At 44.0% G+C, this 27594-nt stretch overlaps 1 protein-coding gene and 1 long non-coding RNA gene across 3 annotated transcripts in view; both read right to left on the bottom strand.

Annotated features, from left to right (window-relative positions):
- The window catches only part of EFHC2 (EF-hand domain containing 2), a 62167-nt gene extending 41495 nt beyond the window's left edge, over window positions 1-20672 (bottom strand). The window contains exons 1-4 of one of the 2 annotated variants that reach the window (XM_087757308.1): window positions 20576-20626; window positions 19218-19325; window positions 11055-11243; window positions 7517-7667 (exon numbers count right to left, since the gene is read on the bottom strand). In XM_087757308.1, the coding sequence (XP_087613434.1) occupies window positions 7517-7667; window positions 11055-11186 (283 nt within the window). In that variant the 5' untranslated portion in view covers window positions 11187-11243; window positions 19218-19325; window positions 20576-20626. Of the gene's footprint in view, window positions 1-7516; window positions 7668-11054; window positions 11244-19217; window positions 19326-20575 lie in introns of both variants that reach the window. The other variant, XM_087757307.1, reaches the window with a different exon arrangement.
- Window positions 20673-24050: 3378 nt separating this feature from the next.
- LOC148055746 (uncharacterized) lies at window positions 24051-27074 on the bottom strand. The gene is made up of 4 exons (XR_015704558.1): window positions 26980-27074; window positions 25853-26001; window positions 24918-25037; window positions 24051-24322 (listed from the first exon to the last, which is right to left on the bottom strand). It is a non-coding gene; the product is annotated as an uncharacterized LOC148055746 (long non-coding RNA).
- Window positions 27075-27594: the final 520 nt, after the last annotated feature.

Below are 27594 nucleotides of genomic sequence, written 5' to 3'. Positions count from 1 at the left end.
GCAAAAGAACTATTAGGTAAGAGGATCCTTTTTATTAACAATAATACTTTACGCTAATCATCTTCTAGAACCTCAAGTTCTAGTATTTGGCTTCGGTTAATACAGAAAATTACCACCTTTTCGAGCACACGGGAAAACACTGGCATAAATCCCCATGTGTTGCTGCAAACGTAACAGGTTAGTATTTTTTCAACAAGAATACCAAAGACATTGCTGTCATTTAGAAAAGAGATGTCTTTTCCACTTTTTCTGAGAAGCAAAGCAGTCTCCAGTACTCATTAAGTATAATTAATTTTTCGTTAAAAAAAAAAAAACACAAAAAGCTGTGCTAAAAACCACGTGGCAGGGGTGTACAGGAGGGAATAGATTTGTCTATGCTCTGCAGGGTGAGGAGAGCCATATATAGCTGAGGTTAGAGAAAAAAACTGCCCTACCAAGGAAAAAAGTGTGATTTATCAGGGATGGGAGCAGGTGCATTCAACTGAGCTTCCTAAAGGAGGAAACTGGGAGTAGAGACAACTGAGATGAGTTGGGCTGATTGCTGGGCTGCAGCAGAGAAACGTAAATATTGATCCATCTCAGAAATACAGAGCCAGGAACTCATAACCCATAGTCTAACAGGAATACTATCCAAAAGAAAGGGAAAAGAAAAAGAACAAAGAAAAAAGAGAGGCATTTTAACTTTGTTAAAGTAAGTACATGTTTAAGTTTTCTTCTTGATAGTCTTTAAATGAAAGGACTTATTCTGGGAGCACTGTATTTTTTTACATTTACCACATTAAAAGAGAAGGAATCTGCTATTGATCTATCAGCTGAAAACTCACAAATACATTGATGAATTGGGTAATGCTTCAAAAGCACTCACTGCTGATGACTAAGAGGCCATCTCTCATATGAAAAGGTTGAGAGGGCTGGGTCTGTTCAGCCTGGAGCAGAGACAGCTCGGGGGGGAGGATCTTACCAATATTTATAAATACCTGATGGGAGGGAGTGAAGAGGACGAAGCCAGGCTCTTCTCTGTGGTGCCCACTGACAGGACCATGAGGCAATGGGCACAAATTAAAAGATGCAAAATTCCATCTGAATACAAGAAAATACTTTTTTACTGTGAGGGTGATGAAACACTGGAACAGGCTGTCCAAAAAGGTTGTAGAGTCTCCATCCTTGGAAGTACTTAAAACCCAACTGGACAAGGCCCTGGGCATCTGGCTCTAGCTGATCCTGCTTTGAGTAGGGGGGTTGGACTAGGCAATCTTAAGATATCCCTTCCAACCTCAATGATTCTGTGATACTACAAGTATTTTAGATACAACTTAAAAGCTACAGCCTCAGGTTAAACAACTATGTAATGCATACATTAAAGGAAGGTATGCAGCGGCATGTATGACAAGCTATGATTTATTCTGAGTGAAGTTAGAGTTCACAAAGTACAGCAGATTGGCAAAGCCAGGACTAAACTCTTTTTTACAACATTATGAGAGAACAAGGACAACAGTGAAAGTTTTGCCACATCCGTACCTTAGTACACTTGTGTGACAGTACCCTGCAGAGAATAAAAAGATAGTCCGGTCTTCAACCTCAGGCTTTTTGCTGCGCTTACCAACCCAGAGACCTCTGTAACACCAGCTTTATAATGTGGATACCCACTGGCTAAGACCAGACAGGAACCACCAACCCATACTATTATAACAATCCCTTGCCACCATAGGTTCCCAACAACTTTAAAATTACAGTAATTATAAGAGGTGCAACTTTAAGACAACTACACTAAACACACAAAAATTCCAAACCTAAAAATAGTTCCAGTACTAACCTGCTACTACAATAACAGTTTACTAGACACAATTATCTAAAAGGTCTGTCTCATTATCTCTCACTACAGAACTGGATCTCTTTCCAGTGCCCTTCAGCTGTGCATCTGGTAGTGCTTCCCACTGAGTTCCATTTGATAATTTTCCAGCACTGCTATTATGTTTTGGGGGCAGGTGGGGGTGGAGGGGGCCTGCGGAGAGGAAGAAAGGCAGAGGAAGAGGGAGAAAGATATCGTTGTGTGGTTTTGTTTGGTGTTTGAAGGGCCTTATTTCTGAGTTAGTCCATGGAATTTCTTTATTGTTTGCTTTATTTCCCTAAGGGCTAATCTGTATGACATACCTTCCACTACTACATTATCAGAGTTTTTTGTTAAATTCTAACTCCTACAATGAAAACATACCCTTAATTTTTTAGGGGAATAAAGCAACAAAGCAGATTTATTTTACGTTCCCATTAAAATAAGTATTTAAGACCCATTCAGCATCCTGACATTTCACATGTACCAAATCTGACATTCTGGTTACTGACTACAAAATAAATTTGAACCTCTATCTGCTTAAACATACTTATACATGTATTTAAGATGCATCCTTATGGAAATATTAGTAAGAAAACATGGCAATTAGCACACTTTAACATGATGCAAAACTGCATCACATTACCATTAACAAAACCACATACTTTAACGTTACCTGATTCTGGCTAATCCTTGGGTCACTCCTACAAAAATCAACAGATAATGTGCTAATTCAGAACAGTCCTCCACATAAATGCAAATCCTGTTGAATCATCATTTTAGTGAAAATATAACGGTTGCCAATTTTCTAATATGAGGTGTTTTCTGAGGGTATATTCACCTCAGAACTGGTGAATAAGCCATCAGCTAGTTTTTCATATCACTTTTCAAAGTATAATACACACGCCCATTTTGGTCTGAGGGATAAGAATTTCTTTCCTAATGGAAAATGTCTTGTAAAGATAGTATCTGTAGCAATCCTTTGCTTTTATTAGGTATCACTGTGCCTGATCTACAGATGTAGAGGATACATTTTATATTGTTGAATTCGAATTCAATAAAACCTGATCAGCTGAGGTTAGGTCTCAGCATTTTTTAAACTGTCCTTCCTTCTGGAAAATAATTACATTTCTACTTCCAGAAATTTGCTACAAGTTGTTAAAGGAGGATCTGGGCATGTGCAACACTCAGGTTGCTCAGGATGGATGGCTATTCTTGATGTTTCTTTTGTCTTTTGTCAGTTTACTGAGCAGACTATCCTACTGCACCACCAAGCATTATTTTAAATATTTGCATCTGGTCAGGCTAAAGCTCTCCTCTACTGTGCTCTTGTAAAGGGAGCTGGGTTACTGCTTTTCTCTGACAGTGGTGGTGGCATCGAGTTCCCATAACATAATTTGTAGCATATCTTCTTTTCTCTCAGGGCTTCTGATTATTTGGCAACTACAGCAGCAGCTTAAGGAGACCTTAATAGCAGTGAAGGCCTTTTGACTATGGGGCAGCTCATGAAGCTGAGACAGCAAATTATTTGGTCTCTGCTGCTACACTGCTCTGCAGAAGAAATAAAGTGGTATCAAGAATTTCCTCAGCACAGCTTTCTGACTCCCTCTGCACTACTCAAGAGTGCATTAGGGAGAGGAGAGGAATGGGTAACACCTGGACTTTGTACACTCTTTGACTGCTTGCACAGAAAGGAGAAGAAGCAACCACTACTATTCCCACAACACAAAGAGTTCACCCCAATAAACAAGGAGGCTTCTTACATTCACTTTATTCACCCGTCTCGGAACATAGCAAGGTCATGATTTGGCCACCCTTAAGTATAGCAAAATCACAATTATCTCAAGGCCTCAGGGGAGGTTTTAAACTCTTAGATAATCGGTTATATTGGAGGAGCTGACTGCAACTTCACTTTCCCACTTGTGCTTTCCTCTTCAGCCAGCCAGCCTTGGGAACCCAGCCAGCAGGCAGCTTCACTCTCTTTTTCAGCTGGCTGACCTTGGGGAAACCAGCCAGCTGCTCCACTCTGCTCTGGCTTGCAGGGCCTGGATTGCACTGGAAGCTACAGTCAACCCCATGGGACATAAATGACCTTTTGATAAGGCAGTATCAGCCAGCCACAGTCCTGTTAACTGGGAATTAGATCTACAAAACACTTGCACTGCCATATCTAGCCTGGCTCGCTATGGGAGAATTTCTTTTTATATGGGAAGAATAATTAGCATTCTGGCTCTGGAAGAACACAGTGGCGTTTGTTATGCGGTTTGAGTTTACTGTCCTTCTCTTCACTTCGTACTCCCTTATCTTCAGTTTTTGTGCGCTGCGATTGTCCTGGTATTTTTCGCTTTGATTCTGGTTTCTCAAGTTCAGGTTGGCCTCTGCATTCCTTTGTGTTTGCACCGAATTTCTTTCTTTGTAGAGATTTCTTCTAATGCCTCTAATATTTTCCAAAGTTCAAACTATAGCAAGGGAGTTTCCAAAATTAAATGAAGTTTAAATTTCAGTTATTGGGTAGCAACCTTATCTGTCCAAATTCACGTCCAAGTACAGCAGCCAATTCCATAATGCACTTTTTAAAAGTCACTGAAATACATTTCCCACAGATCATTTACTGTGTCTCTCTGAGATTTTGATCAATGGTAAAAGCACCTTTTCTGGCTTTTTTTTTTTCCCCAAAGCCAATTTGTTTTAGTTTTGTAAAATCATAATCGAAGTTAGAGAATCTTCTAACTTCTTTGACAGCTATTCCTTCACCAAATCTTCCTGCAGTCCATAAGCCTCTCCAAGTTTTTTTCTGCAAAGCCACAAGTGCTACCCACAGTGGAGAGTGCAGTGGGAAACTATTACATTTCTCTGATCCCACCATGCCCAGGGACACCCATTCAGACCATCAAGCTCTCATTTGTGGGTTACAGCACAAGCACTGGTAATCCCATGGCCTCAAGGCATTAACAAGGCAAGCTAAGAAGATCTACCTTTGATCTACCCTACCGCCTGCCTTTGATCTACCCCACCACTGCTGTATCTACTCTGCAAGAAGACTCCTGAGAACAGCCATTTGAGCTGTCTATTTTACATCTTTTCTGCCAGGGTAAACATCCAAGTTAAGGTCACCACCACCTTCTGCCTTCAACAGTTCAATTCCACTTTTTCCATGACTGTTCTTTGCTGTTCCTCCTTTACACAACACCCCTGTCCTGCCACTGCAACTCTCCAACCGTCCACAGACTGAGCCCATCCTGCTCCTGATGTTCCCACACTTTCTTCACTCACATCTCCACACCTCTGCTTTTTTGTTCAGTGCAGTCTGCCTTTCAACAACCCAAGATCTCCCACAGGTGAACTCTCCTCTACAAACACCTGGCCTTTTAATTAACTGAAACGCCCCATTTCAGCAGGAGGTGCAGAGGACAGCACTATGGTTGAGATTCCTAACTTCAGTTGAGTTCAGTTCAGTTCCTCATCCTGTTAACAGCCTTTTCTGCATGATCATGGGCAAGATTTTCATTCCTTTGTGCTTCAGTTTACCAGCTTCACAATGCAGACAGTTATGCTTCTGTTGTTCTCAGGCTTACAAATTCCCAGTCAGGACAGGGAATCTGAATAGTATGAGAGATATATATAATTACAATAAAAGAGGCAACGGGCCAGTTTTTTGAAAATGGAAAGGCATCTCCACCACCTTTTTCCCTCTACATCATATTAACCTCTAGGATAATAAGAATATTTATGTTGATGTTTATGATAAAGTATAGGTCCCAGATCTTCTCATCAACTGTGAAGCCCAAACACATCCCAAATAGCCCTTGGGCCTTTTAAGTCTACAGAATCTCATCCTTCCTAAACACAATCAGTATACAGAGCTTCCATACCAGCCCAGGTACCAGCAACAAATAAATTACGTGTGCTTCTGAAATCCTGGAACATTTCTTTTGAATCCATCAGTTTAATATGTTGTGTATACTCATTTATCCCACATAAAGTACTCATACAAAGCCGCAGAGGCCTTCAAAACATCCTTGCATGGAAGACTGAGAGAATTCTTGTTTCTCTCTAACACTATCCAGTTAATTTTAGACCCAGTACCAAAGGTGACTCCAAAACCATTAACATAAGATACAAGCAAGGAAATAGGGGGAAGTTGTAGCCTTCCTGTCACCACAGGATCATGACTAGACTGCCTGGAACATCAGGCCTGAAGAGGCAGCCTGCACAACCCATACTACAAAGACAATGAAAGTGACTCATTACTATAGCTAGATTCAAAGGAATCAGCTTTGAATTTGCTTTATCCTGCTCTAATGAATCTGGCTTCCACCTTCCCTCTCAAAGACGTCGCCTCTGCCTCTCAGGTTAACTGTACTTCCTTTGTCGATGGTCATTTGTTCTAAGCCACAAAATCCAGAAATAGCCGCTCCCACTCCCGTGACACACAAGTCAAGGAAAACCTAAACCCGATGATGTCTCTGCCCTCACACATATGAGTGCAGGGAGGGGGTAAGTAAGTAACTCGTAAGTTCCCAGGAGAAGTGATCCAACGTGCTTTTCTTCAGGACTTGAAAAAGCACTTGCCCAGGTAGGAGTAGGACAAGGTTCCTCCGAATTCGAAATCAGTTCCTGCTGAAGAGCCAGTAAGATTTCTGGCAAGAAGCAGCACTCAACACAGGGCCTGAAGTACTGGTTTAAGAAAAGATTCCCAGGTAATTTTATCCCAGGTCTAACCGTAATGATGCACGTAACACCTTTAAATATTATCCTACTCTGTAGACAGAGAAATTGATAGCATGTGCTCATCTTGGAAAAGAACGCGGTAGTTAAATGGTTAACTTATTTTTGAAAATTGCTGTGCTAAGATCCACCAGAACATACAAAATATCTTTGGGGATTGGGAGGCGCAGTCATCCCAAGATACTCATCCCAAGACATCCTGCTTATCTGGACTATATCCCTTGAAAACTTTTTTAATTCTGGCAGTGACCCATAAACACCAAGAAACAGCAGCTGTGCTCCCCTTCTGCAACAGGATGTTGACCTCTAGATCACATTTTCGTAATGTAAACCAAGTCCATTAATACTCCAGTAAATCAGCTCAGTAAACCCTCCTCCAAAAGTCCTCAGGCTGGCCCAAGTGCAGTGATGTGACATTGAGGCAAGGCAGCTTCTTAACTTAGAGGCGTCAAGGAAAAATTACTGTGCCAAGGGGCCTTTAATCATGAAAGAACCAACAGCCAGAGGCACGAAAGGCACTTTCCTTCAACAACGGCAGAGATACTGCAGCAGCTAATGCACAATTACAGAGCTGCAGCTAGAGAACTTACTGTCAGTGCCAAGATGGGAGGAACCAGGCTCAGGAATGGAGATCTAGAACACAAATTTTTTTTGCAGAAGTGACACGACACTGACAATAGACCCACCATCATATGATTTCAAGCAGCTGTATTAGAGAAAAAAATTGTACGTGTGAGTGCGGGAGAGGATTCTGCCTTACAAAACCTCCATCTTCAGAAACTAAGCCAATAAAAAAGTTCACATTATGACCTGCAACATGAAAAGACAATTATAGCTGTTCACTTACAGCCCATTTTAACTATAAGAAGTCACGTTATATATCCATTAGAATGGACCAAGACTGTACTGAAGAAAGATATAAAGGGCAAAAAAACCCAGGGTGCTATTAAAAATAGATACCTTGAGTTATGCCACTATTTTTCACTTGGGGTTCAATCACTTGAATTGTATCATCTTCAAGGTAGAAGTATATTTTACAATGTCTGATTCTATATAGCTCTTGATTTTTGTCAGGCACTTCTTCCTCAAAATAGGCATCGAAAGACAATACCTATTAAAAACAATAAACAAATATAAAGCAGTAAAATCCTCAATGCTTTTGCAAAATATGTCAATAAAATAAACTCGTATAGAATAAAAGTAACTACATGTATGGATTTCAGGAGGTAGATTTATTTCTCAGAAATGTAAGAATAGAAATCCACATTAAATCACATAAATTTAAAATTCTTTGCTTGGCATTTTTATTATCACAACATCTAAGCAGAGATGGAACTCTAAAGTAAAGAAATAAATCAAATATAAAACTACCAGCAGGCTGCTTGGAAAATCTTCCGAATAAAGAACTTCTAATAGCACAATGAGATACCTAGGTCCTGAAGGAAATTTTAGACTTCTATTCAATGAATTGCTGGAAAATAAAGTGCATTATGACAGTAATGGCTTTACCATTGAGGTAAGTGGAAAGGAGAGTTCTTTTTAAGCAGATGCTACAAGCTGTCTAATGAATGGTACTGAAGGCTATCAGAGAGAAATGACATTTTTCAGGAGTCATTTAGAGTTGTGCAATGTTAGCATTTCAAAACTTACCTGGCTCTGCAACTCAGCGAGGGGGGAAATCTCAGAGAGTATACCAACCGGTCTTCAGGGTCTCTTGCAATAGCAACAATGCAAGAAAAAAAACCTCCGCAGGTGAGGTGCTCAGTGGTTTCCTACAGTGGCCTTTATGTCTGGAGATCCCAACCCTAACTCGGCAAACCATTACACGATTTTGCACTTCTTGGTATCATTTATGGTGTTTAATCACCAAGCCCAATTTTAAGGGAATGTGCAAGAAGTGTCTACTTAGTAGTGCATCATCCACCAGGATGCTTGCTGTGGTAAGTATGGGCAAGGAGGCAATAACTAAAACATGGTTTCCATCATGCCCCCCCCCAACACATTTGGGTCAAATCAGTCCTAATCCATACTTCATTTTTAGCAACGCTTCTATTTAATATATTCAGTTACCTTTATTCTTGATTCATTACAGAAACTGAAACATTGGAAAAAAGATAACTTAGCTGTTCCCTACGTTTCAATGAGCATCTGGCAGACTATGGCTTGAAAGTGCTTGAAATCTAGTGAGCTAGCCAAGATCCCTATATGACACAGAACAGACCGGTTAATAATCTGTATTCCTTTACCACGTGTCTTCGAGAACCTCAAAGTACCTCCACGAATATTAATGACAGAGATTTTAAAACACCCTAACAGACAAACACAACCTCTTTTTCTACATCTGGGGAGGGAGAGATAGTGGCTTGCTGAGGAGCACACAAGAAAGCTGCCCCGTGTCCTAGTCAGGCTTCTCAACAGGCCACTCTCCCTTCTCCCAGGCAGGGTAACTGCAAGACGAGAAAAACTCTGTTTCCACAAACTATTTCAAAGGCTAAGATCCCACTGATTTTCAGCATGCATCAAGCAATATGACAGATACATTTTTGACATCAACTCTCCTGCACTGTGACCTGCCACCATTAGACAAATAAAGTTAAAATTATAATCAAATGACATAACTATTAATTTTAAAAATACTTGAAATGTAACACTTCCTAACTCATGTCTCATCTGTAGTACATTGCTGCGTGCAAAGTTCCCATCCCACTCTTTAAAAAATTAAATGTTACATATGAAAACCACAAGTAACAAATATTGAATAAACTTTGTGGTGTTTTGTAAAGTTGGCACAAGATTTCCCTGGCACCTGTGGTGGTCAAATTATAAACATTATTTCCAGCCCAGGAGGCCTTGTGTGTGTACTTAATTGTAGAAGAAATTAAATTTACACCTGCTTCCTATTAAGCATATGAAATTGCAAAAACTATTTCTTAACCTACTTAATAAGTTTTATGCCTGTCCTTCCTCCAACTACTACGGTACTTCTGAAAGTCAGAAACCAAAGAAAAATGGTAAGAAAGCAGACTACATTTAAAAAGATAAACACCTACTCAAACCATTTTTCATGTAGTCGATTTTGCTGAGTCACAAACCGCAGCACTGGAGGACATAGCTGCATTCTAGGCTCTTTACTGGGGAAGCTAAATTAGTTGGGTAGTACCCTTTAACTGTCTGCAATTAATACAAACACATGAGCCCTCCAGAGGCCAATTCCGAACCTGCAAACTCCTGCCCTGTATGGCCCAGTGGCGGAACACACAGATCAGAGAAGGAATGGAGAAAGGCCAGCTAGTTCATCTCACCAGCCACGTTCAGTGGCAGGTCCCCACTGCGTCCTACCTAACCCTTTTACTTCATAAACGCGGGTCCAAGTCCTACTAACTTATGTATGGCCCTGAGAAGCCAATGCACACCTCCTCGTTGAAAGAAGGGTGCAGATAAAGCAAATGCAGGACTGGCTGAAGCCTTAACACTTCGGCACGTTAGACCAATTCATACGTGAGCACATCGCTGAAAACTATGTGAGCAGTACTAAGGACTTCTGAGGTAATGCTAACCGAAGTCACGTGTATCTGTTCAAGCCTTACATTTTCTTGTAGTAGCTCTGGTCTGCCAGAGAGACGAATGCGTAATTGTACTGCAATTACCTGCACGGCTTTTCTTTTCAAGCAAAAATTTTGAGACTAGCCAATATTCCCAATATTTAAATACCATAATCATTTAGTCATGCAACGTTTCTGCGATCTGCTGAATGATTTCTTTTTCTGGATCATTTTTCTTCTCCGATTGTAGGCTTTTTGTTTTAGAAATGAAACATCGCTAAGTAGAATTTAATGTAAATTTAAACATGGAAAGTAATGACAGTGTGCTACAAAATTCATATCATCACAGATTACAGTTATTTGATAACTCTCTAACTTCAAAGGTGTCACTACCTTCTTACACAACAAAAAAATATTAATTTTAAATTCCTGTGTCTATAACGGACACAATCTACCTATATTACACGTTAACAGGTCACATAAAAGTCAACAAGACTTTGAGCAAGCAAACATGACGGCATAAGCGAATTCCGAGCCCATAGCACTCCACTGTGGTTAATGGTTCCCAAGTGCCCACGCACATTTTCTCCTGGACTGGGGCCTACCTTACATTCATTCTTACGAGGTTGCCAAATAATTCTTTTATTGTCGTCATTTTCACTGAAAAGAAATATATCAACCACTCCCTTATTTTTATTGTATCCTATAGGAGATGTACCCCAATACAGAAATATTTGTATTTGTTGCTGTATGGCATGAAATATGTTTATATTAATTGTCCAATATACCAATATGATGGAAAAATAGATGTTACCACTCTTTTTGTATATCTAGGAGCTTTTTTTGCATGCACAAAATAATCTTCTGAAGTATTTGACTAACTGAATTTCACCTTTATAACGTTTGTCATATTGTAGCTATTCATAAAAACCATACAGATACAGATTTCTACATACCTGCTTGTCAAATGCTACCCAAGCAGGAGCAGCACTTCCCATCCCTTCAGGGAACACACTGTATTTCGGTTTCAGCTTCTGCCCAGGTAACGGTTCACCTCCTATTCCGGGTTTATCTTCTCCAACCAGCATAGCAACATTATTGCAGTAACCCCAGTGCTGTGACTTGTGGAACTTTTCTTTCCCGATCTGTCAAAAGTTTGGAAGAAAAGAGAGAAAAAAACATCTGTGTGTTTGTTTTTAAATCCCTAAGAGTTAACTATCTAGGCAAGGGGGATTAATCATGTAAAAGTTTCTCTATAATTACTTTTAATACAGGGTCTAAAAACCTGTAACAACCAGAATGTTGCAAGTGAAGTGATATATTTCAGTGGTCAATTTGCCAGCCTCGTAGACGAAAATGGGAAAACATTCCAGCAATTTATCCAAGCCGAGAGACAGGATGATACTGGCCATCTTCCCCCAACTCCTTCCCCGCAACACAGATTGAGGTGTGTGGTAGAAAGAAGCAAGTCACCCACGACAACTGTTGCAAAAGGTAGAGGGGAAAAAGCCTTTTCTATAGACCTCCAGAGAACAAATGGAAACAGTTCAGGAGTACCCAGAGAACAGCCTGCTCTCATTACTTATGTCAAAGATCGTATTTACACTTGCATCCCTGAGTGCAAAATAAATACCTCTGTACTAGTGAATACACTTGAATTTTGGGAGGTTGGATCTGAATCAAAAGGCAGAATATTCATTCCATCTGGGCTTATTCCAAAAGAAGGTCTCTGTAGTGATTTCTTTATATTATTACTATTTTTTTCAGGCAATTAAGGATGGAGTGCTTAAAAAAATATGCACAACCAACTGCAAAGAAACCCATCTTGCCTACTCACATTTCTTGGCTGGGGCTGGAGCCAGTCTTGAAGCCATGCAGAAAAGCCTCTGGCCTCACATGAATATCAGTCCTGCCTGTGGGAATGTCCCTCCTAATGAGCTGCCTGCTTTGCTGGCCCGCTCCCTCCAACGGAGGCAGCCGGCGTGAGCTGCGCTCGGGCAGCAATCCCCTAACGACCCCACACATCCGTCTCACACGAGAGGACAGGGCGATAGGAAAAGCCAACAGAAAGCTCCACTAACCCTTCCTCCCGTGAGTTCTGACTCGTCAGCTCCTCTTGCTCTGCTGTTCCTCCCTTCCTCACCCTCTCAAATCCTCGAAACGCTTTGTCTGGGAAGGCACGGAAGGGCCACGGGGTAACTGCACCCCGGCGCACCTAGTAAGGGGAGATGGAGACTACCTCAGCTGTGCCCTCCTGTGCCCTGGGGCTGGGTGAACATGAGGGAAGAGGAGGCTGAAGGGGGGGGAACTGATGTTATGGGTGAGCACAGAGAAGGCCCTGGGTAGAGGAAAAGGCTGGACAGCAAAATTTTCGTAGTAGCACTGGAGCAGGTATGTCAGCAAAGTAGCAGAGGGCCAAAATGGCCTCTCATTTGGAAGACTGAGCAACACTAATTATCACACGCATATATATTTAAACCACCCAAAAGGTGTAGACAACTCTAAGTTACTACCAGGAATCAAAAAATGGCCAAGAAAAACAACAAAGAAAAGGAACAGATCATTGTTTTTCATCGTGGCAACGTCCAAGTGCTCAAAGATAACGTAACACGCTCAGCGCAGCAGTTCTGGGAACAAGTGCAAGCAGTGAAGCAGCAAAACCTGCAAGTAACCAAGTAGTTATTTCATTCTGCCAGTACGAAAGAGTGAGGAACTTGAAAGGCAGCTAACCAGCCTCATGGCTCATAACATTCAATGCTCACAGATACAAACTACTGCACACTGAAAGTTACAATCTGAACTGTTCACCTGCCTTGCGGTGCTCTAAATCCAGTGACACAGGACGGAGAGCTGCCCTTGACGCAAACAGCTCAATCACTGCCTTTGCTTAAAATCCTTTTGCATACCACTTGCGTCCTTTGGCAGGGACAGTGGTATGGAAAATAATAAATGACTTACTATTTTTACAAATTATTATTTTTAATACCATAATAATCAATGGCCATACCTTGCTTAGGTTACCAAAAGCTGGGCTAGCCAGCACCCTTTGAAACGGTCACTGCAAAACGAGATAAGGTTCATATACTGGGGACAGTAATGATTGCGAGTATGGAAGCACTTCCCCAAAGAAGATGTTTAAAAGGTAAGCAACGTTTTGGAAAGAGGTGAATAAAAGGGCACATGGCAATTATCACAGTTTAAAGAATAATACAAAGGAAAATAAGAAGTACTCCTGAACCATATAACTGAAGAACAAGAGTTACTGAATAAAAGAGAAAATCAATAAAAGGAAATACTTGTTTGTGTAACAACTAGTTAGCCCATGGGCCCCCCTGCCACACAGCACTGCTCAAGCCAGGAATTTAACAAGATTAAAAAAAGAGCTGCATATTTGCAGGAATAATGCCCAAAATAAAATATTTTGTATCAGCACATTTTTGTGAGCTGCGATACAAAATTTCATGCTTCGGTGCGCAGCGTAAGCACTGACTTTTAGGCACTGGGAGCAGACCTTCATGTGGTCGTCCCACCCTTCCCTGAAGAAGTGAACATAGGCGCTCTCCTGGTACGGGACTCTGGAACAGACAGGCACTGACGGGGTCTGGCACCCGCTTTATAACACATCTGCACTTGGGATGGTCTTCTCCCTCTCCTCTGGGCGCTACTGAGCGGCCCTTTCTTCTTCTCCTTCTTTTTTTAATAATTTTGTTCCTCGGTAAGCTGATAAAGAGTTGGGGAGAAGTCAGAATGGGAGGGAGCTTCCTGCATTTATCAGTTCAAATGTGGAATAACTATTGTCAAGCTGAGTTTTAAAAGGGAAATTTGTAGGCAGAAACATCTGATTTATACTGAAGATGCTATAGAACAGATCCACTTTTTGGCACATCAAGTATTTAATTATTTCCCCCCTATTACCAAGGCATGAGTTAGGGAGAAAGGCATAGTTATCAAAACACAGTGAGGGTGGCAGTTTTCCTGAGCAAAGGAAAGCTTTTCATGCCTTCAAAGCTTCTTCTAGAAGCATTTTCTGTTCATCTGTTTCTGGGTTTTGGCGAGCTACAGTGTGGTAACGTGTTCATGAAAGTAATCCAGGTTTGCTCCTGCTGGAAATTTTCCAGAATTTAGGGATGAAATCGCAACATCGTTCACAATTTGACATGAAAAATACATGGCCCAAGAGCTGGAATGCTGTTAAGAATCTTTTGTGGCATTCTTGTAACTTTTTAGGGTTCAACATCATGTCCTAATCATACAATTACTTATAAGCCCCTTCTCCACGAAAAGCACCTAAATCCATATGCAAAATAATCTCTTCTAAAAGTCCTTACAGTTATTTCTTAAAATAACAAAACAAAACAACAACAACAACAACACCAAGCCAAAACAAAAGAAAGTTTAAGAAAAAAGTAATTACAATTGAAGATCACAAAAGAGAAAATGAAATTTGGGAAATTTCAGCTAATGGACTAAGACCACATCCAGCCTAAAATAGTGACGGAACATCATGTTACCTCCACACTAATATTAAATGACTTCTAAAAGAAATCCGTGAGAGCGCAGGGAAAGAGCTTTACTGTGTCTGCTGTGCTAATGCAGCTAAGCTGAGCAGGCTGTAGATCTGCTGAACAAAGCTGGCCATTTTCTGTGCGGTGAGCCTGAAATAAATATTGAGGAGACATTCAATAGTGACTAATGCAAAGGTCAGTATTCTCTGACTGCAGCTATTGGCTTTGCAAACTCAGCCGCTGCAGTCCTTGGGGAACACTGCCTCGTGCTCTCTCCATCTTGCTCTTTAATACCCTGGTACAGAGTCACAGCAAACTCATCAGGGAGCTGCACACTTCAGCTGAACCAAACACAACTGGAAATCTCTCACCAGAGCAGCTGGAGTGATGAGGGAGGCCTGTGACACACGCTGTCTCAGGAGCTGCGTGTTTCTAACCAAGTTCCACAGGGAGTTATGGCAGAAGCCACTGGTAGCAGTCCAGTTTTCTTCCCCATATCCAATTTGAATTCCCACCTGAGACCAGCAGCTGCACTGTGGAGATTCTGCTCAAATCCTGTATCAGGATGAACTATGGCATTTCTGAACTGCTCTAGGATGCTGATACAGTCTGCTGGTTGCCTCGGCTAAGCAACGGAAATAAATGCAAATGCTGCACACTGTGCCAGTCAAATTCATGTGACCTCCTGCCCCATGGAAAGCACCGGTCACCACCAGAGATGAGACAAAGAGAAGAAGTTCCTGCAATACTTGTAAGTAGCATCTCTCACAACGTTAGCACTCGCTGCTTAGTGAAAAGCCGTATTTCAGCCAGCAATTTTCAAATCTTTTATCATCCCATCTTGCTGCGGAGGTTTCATGTGTTCAGAGGTTAAGTGGTACTGTAAAAGGAGGATTACCTTAACACATTGTTCCCAGCAACTGGGGTGCCCCCCTAACACATCCCAGAACAAGGTGCATCAACACTAACAACAGCCTGGATCAGCACAGGAAGGACATGGACCTGCTGGAGTGGGTCCAGAAAAGGGCCACAAAAATGATCAGAGGGCTGGAGCACCTCTCCTATGAGGACAGGCTGAGAGAGTGGAGGTCGTTCAGCCTGGAGAAGAGAAGGCTGCGGGGAGACCTTTTTGCAGCCTTTCAATACTTAAAGGGGGCTTATAAGAAAGATGGGGACAGACTTTTTAGCAGGGCCTGTTGCAATAGGACAAGGGGTAATGGTTTGAAACTAAAAGAGGGTAGATTCAGACTAGATAGAAGGAAGAAATTTTTTCAATGAGGGTGGTGAAACACTGGATCAGGTTGCCCAGAGAGGTGGTAGATGCCCCATCCCTGGAAACATTCAAGGTCAGGCTGGATGAGGCTCTGAGCAACCTGATCGAGTTGAAGATGTCCCTGATCATTGCAGGGGGCTGGACTAGATGACTTTTAAAGGTTCCTTCTAACCCAAACCGTTCAATGATTGTATTAGCTTGCTCTTGCCGCCTGAGCTGGTACAGCCTGAGAGAAGACAACAGATGGATATAAAGTAAAGGGTCCAAAATGCAGCCCTGATGGGCAGCTATAGGAAGACTGGGGTTTGGGGGTTGTGAACAGACAGAAATCTGGGGGAGTGGGGCTGAGGGGCAGGAGGCAGTGGAAGGGGCTCAGGAAAGAAGGACAGGGAAAGAAGAAGGGAAGGCAGAGCAGGCGGGCTTACTTATAAAGAGGCTGGCAAGCGCTCTGTCAAGAAAAACTAATGTCCCATTTTGGCACCAGTGATTACAGAGCAGCAGAAAACACTCAAGCCAGGAAACACAGAGACAGCAACAGTAGCAGAGTTGAGGGCAATTCCAAGCTCCTGCAATAAACAAGGAAGATGTGGGATTTCTGCTGCGCCACTATAGTTTGCAACAGCAACTGATATTGTCAAGGATGTATTTTCCCCTTGAGATCTATAAACTCATTGTCCGATTCTCTGCGAAATGCCATGCAGAATTGTCGCACAGAATTTTCTCTCTGAGAGGGATTTCAAACTTTGGGCAAGAAAATACACCGGTCAGCTAGCACCTGGCGTATCTGACCCATACGAATATACAGTCCTCTCCATTAGCTGCTGATACAAGGCAAGAACATCAATCTGGTATCAGAAGGGACAGCTGCCTTGGACAACGGGAGGTGGACCAGTAACACTAACAAAGGAAGTAAGGATGCTTTTGCACTGTAACCAGTATCATCCCTAACACAGTCCAGACTCTGAATGCACAAACTTTCTCCTGCAGTAACAGGGTAAACTTATTATATGCTACATTTCTACCACATGCAGGATTAAATATGGTTATCAAGATCTGTGATTTTCTGTTTTGAAACAGGTGACACATATGTAACTTGAAGAGACAAAGCTGAAAATCTCACTACTGCACAATTTCAATATCAGCTGGGCTCTGCAGACAGAAGCTACAGTACCTAGGTCTCCCCTCGCCTCTTAAACATTGGCTTCAGTGGCAGGAACAAAAGAAAAGAAATGAGGAATTCCCCTTTTCAAGGGTTTGCAACAGGTGGCAAAATTTTCAAACAGGTAACCCATGAGTTACTGTTTGTGAAAAGAAATGAATAAACTCTTGTAACGCAACAGGACAGTAAACGCGGCGCAAGTGCTACATGCAGCCGCTGCCGGGCAGACCAGGGCACTTCGCTAAGGCTGTCAGGACAGAGGAGCACCAGCCTTGCCGAGGGGCAGCAGCACTCCCAGCGCAGACCCTGGCCTCCCCAGCCCTCGCGAAGGGGAAAGGTCCAACTTCTGCCCGTTAGCCAGCCCCCTGAAGGGAGGGACCTCGCAAGCGGGCAGGAGATGGGCTAATCCGTGCTGACAACACCGGCCTGCTCTGTCATTACATCTCCTGATCACCCACATGTGAACACGACAGGCACTGCTGATGAGCAGCTCATCTTTGGACTTCCATTCAAGGAACAGGAGTTTTAAAGGAGGTGAAGGGGGTTTACTTGATGGGTGGACTTGTGAGGACACAAACTACTGTAATTTTGATTTTAAAAACATTTGAAAAAATAGGGGCGGTTCCTTTTACTCTCTTTGCAGACAGTAAATATTTTATGCTCCTGACGCCTTCTGCTAGCCATCCTTCTTCTCCACACCAGCAAATCAAACATCAAACATGGCACTGCTTGTGCTACTCTTGTCCCTTTCATCCCTGCTCTTCATTTAGCACAAAGGAAACATTACCTTACGTTACCGTAGGAACCACTCCGGCTGTTTAAAAAGTGCCCATCACCTCCCTATGTTTCCCTCCAGCCTCATCAGCTGTGACGCCAGAGCAGCAGGATTTTGTCCCAGCTATGCAGGACTGCAGCAGCAGCATTGCTCTTGGGGAAGCTGCTGAATCGGGCACCAGTCGCGTACAGTTAAGCGATGGAAAAACAGTAAAAAGCAGCCAAGAGCTGCTGCCTTTTGCAGGGGCGACTGCGAGCTGCCCGGCCTCGCTGCCCTTGCTCGGGGCCGGAGATGAAGCATTTCTGCTCCTGGCTGGAGAGGAAGTAAGCGTTCCCTGTAGAGGTAGCTAGAATTAATAATAATCATAACAGAAGAGTAATACAAGGGCTAGTGGCTCTTAGATCCAGAGACCTAAGCGCTGCGAAAGGATTTCTTCCTTCCCATTTGCCAATGCAGTCCCTGCTGCCCTGAAGTTAGACTCTGCGTCCCTAACTACCCTAAAGCCCTGATTTTCTGGAGACAGCCCAGCTGCTTTATTAAACACATCCAAGGCAGACAAAATGCTTATGTACTCCTTTTCCACTGCCTTTCGTGGGCCTATACATGAGGCAGGTGGAAGCATTAGGGGCAGAGAAAAGAGGATTGCAGCGGTAGCTTTAACAGTGATAAAAACGGAATTAATACCCATAATTATAAACCAAGGGCTGACAGGAACAGCAATCCCCCGTCCCCTGCCCGTCCTTCTTCAGGGCATGCTTTGCTACTCTTGTTTCTGTGCGGTAAGAGGCGTTGATGGAAACGCTCAGAGCACTGACGGGTGGAAATACTTTTTTCCTTTTCAATTTATCTATAGCAGTGACACTTTTTTTCCTTTAAATATGCTCTTCTTGGCCTCTCATTTGTGGAACTAGATGAAAATAAAATTAAATCTAATAGCCACCAACTAAGCAGAAATCAGAAATGCTTTGCAAGAAAGGCGAGTTATCAGTATTAACTCCACTATCTCAAGGACTGTCAAAAAGAGCAATTTGGAGCCCTGACAATGGTGTAAACATGGTTTTACAATGCTCTCTTGTGGCAATTGTGACTTGGTTTTCACACCTTTAGTTCTTGTAACACATATACGCACTATATGCACTTCAGCATGGGGTGTTCTGGAGACAACTCACTCCATCGTACTCCAAAACCAACAATCCCTATCAATTAATTCAAAGTGAAATCTGGAGAACAATGAAGCCTCGGATAACACTGAGCTGAGCTATTCTGCTTCCACCCAGCGGATACCAATGGTACACACCTATTTCAATGTTGCTGATATGCCCACTCAGCAGCTACCCGAAGCATTATATACACAAACAACTCTCTACAATACAAATTTGAATTCAGCAAGAGAGACTGAGTACTCACCACCAGGCCTTTTTTTTTTTTTTCCTTCTAAAACAATGGCAGCCAGCCTGCTGTTGGTGGGGAAGAAGTTGCCTGAAAGGTCCTCACTGCTTGTAAGCCAGGCTCTTGCTGCAAAAGGTCCCATGTGTGCACACACCGATGCAATGCCAACACACCCAGTGAGGCTGGGGAGCCCACATATTTCTACACAATTTCACGTTCCCTGTGCCAGCACCGAGGCAACTACTTGTCTTGGTTTTTTTAGAGAGCTGCCAGAGGTATTACACTGGACCGCACTTAATGCAAACTGATCCATAGCTCATAAAGTGGGCTCCCAGACATGCTACCAGTGCGGGCAAGTCTCGTATTGAAGGGGTACTGATGCTCATGGTATCATCGGCATTAATATGTGTGTCTTGACAAATCACTTGCAAATTTTCCCTAAAATACATTCCCTCATAGGGTGGATTAGACTCAGGAGCTAGAAAAGCACCCCAGCAGTCAGGCTGCAGAAACAAGGGCTCTAATGGCCACAACATGTTCGCAGAGTGAAAAACAACAGATTCCCTTCCAGATATTTTACCATTATTAAGAAAGTCTACGCAGTTTCATCTGCCTCCTGAAGGTACCAGCTACAGTGCCAGGCCCGAATCCTTCCTTACCTCCTGCACCCTTTCACAGTACAGACTGTATTCAGCAAATTTCTAGCTATCCTTGATGAACGAGTTTGAAGTAGTGATGGCAGCCTTCTCTTTCGTTTGCTATTGTAGCTCATGATAAAAATACATTCTTGTATATTCAGACTGCCATAGACATTTAATAGTACCGGCAACTCTGAAAAAACACGTTAGCATCCCTAGCATTTTTCCTCTCCTCTGCAAAGACTTTTTGGGTTAATTAGAGGGTCGTTGCCTCTCCCCGTTTTGTTTTGTTAAGAGACGCAAACAAAAGCTCAAACTGCCCCACAGCAGCTGCCAGACCCCTCAGTCCCTGCCCAGCTGCAAAGCGTTCCCACTCCCGAGGTAAAACCGGAGGAGGTTTGTACACCTAACAGCGTCTGGCTTTCCACCCGCCGGCTCAGGAGAGGGGGGCAAGGCCTCGCCGTGGCGCCGGCGCTTGCTCGCCACCCCCGGGGCCGACTCCGCACGGAGCTCCTGCGCCTCACCCCCTCCTGCCGGCCCCACCGACAGCCAAAGCGCATCGTGGTCCGCCCTCGGCCCCCCTCAGGCCAGGCCGGGGGCGAGGCGGCCGCCACTCGCCCCCGGCCTGGCCTGAGGGGGGCGGCCGGGGCGACCGACGCCGGCGCCGCCCCCACGGCAGCCCCGGCACCGGGTCAGGGTCGGGGGGGGAACAGGGCCGTCCCCTCCGCTGTCACTCACGTTCGGGTCGCGGGAGGCCCCGGGCAGGAGCGGCAGCGCCATGGCCGCCCCGGCCCGCCGGCAGCCTCGCGCTGCTGGGGGCGCCGTTGCCTGGAGACCGCCGGGTGACGTCACGGGGGGGGCGGGGCGAAGGGCGGCGGGGCCGAGCGGCGGGCGACGCAGGGTTTGCGGCCTTGGGGGCCAAAGTCGAGCCACGTCCGAATCCGGTTATTCAGTTTTTCAGAATTCAATGCCGTCTTCTTCAGAAATCTCCCAAAATTCACCTCAGGCCCAGAGCTGCGCGTGGTACAGGCACGCCTCCCGCCCTCCCGCCAGCCGGGGTGCAGCAACCCCCGTCCGGACGTCGTTTCCCCCCAAAATAACTCTGGAAATGGGGTCACGGGCAGAGGCATATCCCACCGCGTTTGCTGTTTTCTGCACGAATTAAATTTCTCGTGTTTTTCGTTTTGTGACTTCCATACAGCGCGTTTTACGGCGGGGCCCTGGCGGGCTTCGGGGAGCGGGGGGTGGGATGCTTTTATGTTTTTTTGTGTGGGTTTTTTTTGCATTTTAGTCCACCAAGATGGTGAAACCAGGTCAGTGGGTTTCCACTTTCGGGTTTCCCGGTGCTGTGTTATGCACCTGCATTTGCATTTAGTGCGGAAAGGTAAATATTTAAAATGTATGTTAATGGAAAATAAAAGGAACGACCGTTGTAATCACATTCATTTCGTACAGTGGGTGGTATTACGCTCGAATTTAAATTACAAACAGAAAATACACTGAGAGTTTCTCACGGATGGCTTGGGGGGAAGGGTTGCTTCTTTCTTTAATAGAAATAACATTTTCCTTGTTAATAAGGGAGGATGCTTTCCAGATCGCCTCCAAAGCCTATTCCAGAGAACAGCAACCGTGCTACGTTATGTTCCTCCATTTTACATAAAGCTGTTCAGGAATATATTTTTTTAATTAGAACTGCTTTTTACAGAAAAATGAGTTTATGGATAAAAGAGTTAGCTGAAACCCAAATATTTCAATTCTGATATGCCATCACACTGTCTCAGAGGAGCTGTACTTCAGTTGCTTAATGTCCTTACTCTCATAGACGGAATGGATCTCCCCTGCCATATTTCATGCTCTGTGACGCATCAGACTGTGGAATTCCCATAACGTTACCATCTCTCCTCCCCGAAACAGAGGCTCATGGAGCAGCACGGGCGATGTGTTCAGTCTGAAGGCGTCTAGGAGGTGCTCCCCATACGGCTCCCGTGGAGCGCTTGTGCGGCTAGCTGAATTGGTATTTGGCCAAAATGTTCTGATTTCAAAAACTGTAATTTCAGTGAAAATTCTTCCATTTTTTTTATTTTTTGCCGAAAGTTTGAAATGGGGAAGGGGAGGGGAAGGGAAGGAAAGGAGAAGGAAGGAAGAAAAGCAAGCTGTGCAAATTCTGAAAGGGTCGTTGCAGGGCACGCAACGCTGCTGTACTTCAGCATCGCCTGTTGTTCCTTGCACGTTCACGTGATCCCCCGATATCCTGTCAGTATGTCTTTATGTACCTGACAAACATCGCACGGGGGACAGCTGGCATGCTCCCAAAACATGCCTTTCAGTTTTGGCAGCTGTCATCAGAGAGCAAGGATCTTCAGAAAGTGGCTCTAATGCATTTTATAACGTGCATGTGCCAATGTGTGTGTCTGAGATAGGTGAACCAGCCTAGCTGCGGCTTCGTGCAGAACCCCCGTAGGCCCCTCGCAACTAATGGCACAGCTTCTCATTTGGGGTAGCAACCATCGTCAAGACACAATAGTGAAGAGTTAGCACCTCGAAAAACTTCATTTATCCTCCAGAATTGGTATCTCCTGTTTAGTTTTTGTGGCTTATTAGATAGCAGTGCCGTTGAAATGTCTTGATACTCTCCTGATCTCAACAATAAACTGTTGCTCCAAGGTTGCAGGCAGCACGGGCAGAGGCTGTGTGTGAAAAACATGCAAGGGAAACAGCAGCACTTCTTTAGGAAGGTTCATGAAGTGCAGAGCATTGGTAGAGAGTCCAATGCATTTCCATCAGAAAATCCCATGGATCATCCCTAACCTTCAGGTCAAATCTTTCGGCACAGGATTACCTTCTGCCTCACCCAGTAACAAAGCTGCAGGGAGCTGTGGAAAAGGGGAGCGTCTGCCTTGTACACCACAAGCACTGTTGCAGTGTGATGTTTTCTACCAGCCTTCAATGATTTTTTTGCTTTCAAAAGTGAAAAGAAAAAAGAATATAGTCTACTTTAGAACAGAATTGTTTCTTTCTACCTTACCTTCTCTTTGGGGTTTCTCTCACATGGTTTATCTTTTTTGTTCCTTACTGTATTTACTCAAGAATACAGACCAAGTGAAAACAAATTAATTTTAATGCCTTTTCTGGGAAAAATAAGAGTACTACAGGAAAATCATTTTTGGTAAAAGCTTTTTATTAAATGAAGATTGTTAATGACAACAAAGGCAAGCGGTTGGCAGTAGTAAATTAACTGTATGCTCTGACAATACAGATAATAGTGGTGAATGTACATAAGACTGCATTAGTTGTACAGTTCAAAGGAGGAAGAAAGCAGGAGGGAAGCTAAAGCTGGGGAAAGCATGGAAAATACTCTTTTTTTTATAAAAAGACAGATATTCTAGTCTCTTTGTATTGGGATTGAGTTTTACTTGCAAACTTGAAATCAGTAAGGGTATTCAAATTGTAAACTTCTGAACAACCCAAAACTTTCCAGAAAAGGCTTAATTTTAAAGAAAACCCTGTTTTTTACCCTGACCAAATGCCATTGCCTCGAGGCTCTTGTTAGTCCATTTGTCTGAGTGGAAGACCAGGTCTTCCACTTCCAAGTTGTGTCAGTTTAGAATAGGAAAGTTCGGAAAGAGGAGGAGACCAGGAAAGTTTGACTAAAATCAGCATAATTTAGTGTCACTTCACTGTGAAGACTTATCTCTGGTTCCGTCATACGTGTTACTTCATCGTCTTTCTGGGACTGGTTTTACAGGCCATGTTAAGGCTGGGCTGTCTAAAATTAGGTTGTTCCCAGGCTGCCTAGTTTAAAGTGAATTATGGCCCTTTGTGGATCATCACGCAAGCACACTAAAACTTGAACATAAGTTGAACTCTGACATACACTTAATTAGGTACCAGAAATTAAGAATGGAAAATTATTACCTGTTAATACCTTCTTCCTTAGGCCTGTCTTAGAAAAATGTCAAACGCTGTAACAGTCACCGCAGAAATCACATAGGGGATAGGATTAGAGGAATCAAGCACAGATACAGACACCGAGAGAGCTACAGCCCTACCTGTAGCTAGCTAGCTAGCATGGGGGGAAAAAGGGCAGATCCCGAGGTGGCTGTTCACTGCGGTGCAGCGTGGGTCAACTGATACCATCAATGAATGATCCTTAGAAATATCGATTCATTTTGTTTTCCCATGTCTTTTATTACCTCATTCATTTTATTTTCACCAGTCAGTGAACATGTAGCATATGAAGATACTTCTTCAGTGGCCAGAAAACAACGGTCAAGACCATCATTTTTGGCTGCAGCAGTGGAGTGATCCAGACAACCCGCACAGGGTATTTTTGCGGGTATTTTTGCGGCCGCGGGCCTGTGCGCGCCACGTACCGCACGGGCGCTTGGCGTATTATTGCTGCAGCTGCCCACTGCCCCAAGAAGGCACGGTAATAAGCATGAATTTCCACAGCTTGTGGCCCGTAACCTTTTTCTCCTGGCGATGCTGCGGGGGATAGAAGAACAAAAAAGCAGTTACATCCAGCCTGGCCTCACTGGAAGGTTTCCTTAGCCAGAATGACCTTTCCACGGCTAATGGCTGCAATTCAGCGTGTCCTAATAAGGCACGTTTGCACATGAGTCACCTTGCTCAGATCTGCCAGGCCCTTTGGGGAAGCGAGGGGTTGGGCAGGGAGAAGGGTGGCAGCTGCGGTACCCCCCTTGGTGCTGCCTCCCTGGTGCAGCCTCTGTGCTGGAGGCCGTGCAGCAGGCTGGTTTTCCTCCCCTCCTGTCCCCACCCCATCACACCACCTCACAAATTCATCAGCCTCTGGAAACTTGATGGAAGAAGATCGCTGTCTCACAGAACAAGCTCGGTGGGCGTGTTTCACTTTGCCGTGCCTGTTTAAAGCATTTTGAAGTTCCTACTCGCCTGATACCCGGCTCTTTTACATAAGGTGTGAGCTTTTCAGGGATGTTTGCAATCAGCCTGATTTTCCTGTCATTGAAGTTGGGGAGAATATGAGGGGACGCTTTCCTAAGTCCCCCACACATCTGAAAGTACACGAAAAAGAAATATTCCGGGCCTGGTAGATAGATACCTTTGAGTTGCCCCCGCTGCATATATTCAGTGAGATCTGCAGTATGGAGTAGCTGTTAGGTTCCTCTTCACCCTCCTTACGTGGGCTGATCTGAGATGCAGCCACGCTAGTAAAACAAACCTGACAGAAAAGCCTCTAATTTAATTCAGAAGCGGAATGCAGATTTTTTTGCAATTAAACCATAGACAAACATTTAATACAGCACGCAGTAGTTGCTGGGAAGAGTAAGAAAACCCATGATAAGTAACGCACCTAACAAACCGAGAGGAGGAAAGTACAAATACAGCACTCGGCCGCAATGTAACCATTCGTCAGGATGCAGTCGAGGCCTCCAAGTTATGTCGTCACCCGCACAAAGAGCGAAGCACGCGTCCCTCCCTCCAAGTAACATCTATTTCAGAGCAAGGACAAATCACCTGGGAACGCAAAGCCCCTGTGGCAGGGGGGCACGGTGACTCTCTAAGAGGAGCAGCCTGAAAGGGCAGCCACCCCCAGGCAGCCCCATGGAAGTCAGGGGAATGCCGCCATCGCCTCAACTTCAGCATCCAGACGCCTGATGACAGTGTCAGACGCTGCGGAACGGTGGGTCGTACTCGTGGCCGCGATAAAGAAGGGAGGCAGCTATTGCCTTCCTGACTGTATTTGGTTTTCCTTCCTTTACTCCTGACCTGTTTGGGATGCCAGCGGGGCTGAACCCATCCATGTCACGAACATTTCCTGACTTTCCTCTTTTTGCTCTCACGCTGCATGCTGACAAAAAGGAGGGGGTTGGCTCAGCAGAAGGGTCAATACACATCTTTCCTCCTTTCCACCAGTGGTGTAACTCGCCCGTAGCCTGAATCTCCATGCCCATTGTCAAAGCTCTCCCATCCAGCCAACGAGGCACCACAAGACACGCAAAAACCCCAGCCCTGGCTCTGTTCACCCAGACTTACCAGTCTGCTTCCTTCTGCCTAGGAAAATTCTGTCGGCATTTCTCCAAGTCTTGCAAGTTGCCTTGAGGATATGCCATCGGTTGAGGCTGCATGACTGATCAATTCCTCCCTCTTCTCCCATCCTCCATTTTCCAGCTTAATCTTTTCAGCTGGTGGATAAAACAACAAAAAAAACCCAACAATTTTTAAAAATCCCATGGCAATAAATAGATAGATAGATTACAGTCAATTACCAGAAACTGCTATTGATCAGGGCTGGTTTAGAAGTATACTTGCTTTCTGCAATCAAGCTTACAATACAATTTGCCCTGCATTCAGCATCTATTTCAATTAAAATGAGAGGGGAGGAAATGCCACTTATTTTAAATAAAAAGCTTTCAAGCTATCCTTGCAGGCTGCTTTGAGGATCTAGGACACATCAAAGCTGCTTTGAGAACTCATCCATTCTGCTTCAAATATGATAGCGCATTGTCCATGGAAAAAATTAAGGCAGCGTAAGATATCAAAGCAGCAAGTACATTTTGGGTTTCCAAGCAGAGGTCTCAAAGCTGGTGAAGTCTGCCGGAATAATAACAGAACGGGAGTGACAGTAATCCCCTCTGTCACAGAGACCTGCACATTGGCAATTGCAGGCACCGCAACAGAAATTGCTTCTTAAATTAATCAAGCTCTGTCTTAATGATAGTGAGGACATCTGTATGGATCAAAAGTCTTGGTCAATACCAGCTTCTCAAAACTGACTGAACTCAGTCAATTATGAATAAGTTAGGAAATGAGGTTTAGCACAAACCTAATCCCTTTGCTGATTAGGACTTTATTCTAACTTCCAGCCTAAAGGCATTCATGGCAAACATATGCTTTTCATCCTTGTTTTGGCATTGTCCTTTGAATGACGTGTCTCTTTTTTGCTGTTTGATGCCTGCTCCTTACGTAATGGCAGATAGCAATCACATCTCCTTTCAGCTTTTCGCCAAGTTTAGCGACCCAGACTTTTTGGCACTCCGCTTGTGTGATAGTTCGTCTTTCTTCTGAACACCCACGTCTGCTTTTCTCTCTGCCTGTTCCAGCGTGAGTGTGTCTTTCTTGAATAAAGGTAGCTATTCACAATAACCTAAAAGAAGTCTCACCAAGGTGCTGCACCAGTCGCGCTCATCTCTGCTGTCGCTCTGCCTTGTCTTCTCAGTATTTCCTTCTCCTCTCTTTCTGCTTTCTTGGGTTTCCGCTTCCTCCTACCCCTTCTCATTCCCACTTGTACCGCTTTTCGTTCTGCTTCTTTTCTTCACTGCTGCTTTTCTCATCAAAGGCCAAAATAAGTGAGAAGAGTATCGGGTCCCCCTTTCCAAACCTGTTGATTGAACGTGCTGAAGAATAAGTGGTCTGCAGGGAATTGGGCTGTTAGCTTGAATGGAGCCATCTGGGTCAGCCTGTCGAGTCTCTGAGCACAATTTCTTACTGCACAGCTCCGCTGCAGCTCTTCCTCCCTCTAAACGTACTTTGAAGGCCTTTTGTATCAGTGTGTGAGGAGTATGGGTAAGACCTAATTTAGGGGATGGGAGACCTAATTTAGGGGATGGGAGACCTAATTTAGGGGATGGGAGAAGCAGACTTCACTATCTATCATCAGAGGTGATTTCATGCCCTTAAAATGTATTTTTCAAGGCAACTGGTCCTGATGCTGCAAGGCTAACTTGTCTTCCATCTGTTGAAATTAGAGCTGCTGTCCTGATGGGGTTTTGTCTGTT

This window comes from Nipponia nippon, unplaced genomic scaffold (assembly GCF_047370975.1).
Source record: "Nipponia nippon isolate SJK-2023a ecotype South Korea unplaced genomic scaffold, ASM4737097v1 scaffold_2, whole genome shotgun sequence".
Lineage (NCBI taxonomy): Eukaryota > Metazoa > Chordata > Aves > Pelecaniformes > Threskiornithidae > Nipponia > Nipponia nippon.
This window is presented reverse-complemented; position numbering and strand designations above follow the sequence as displayed.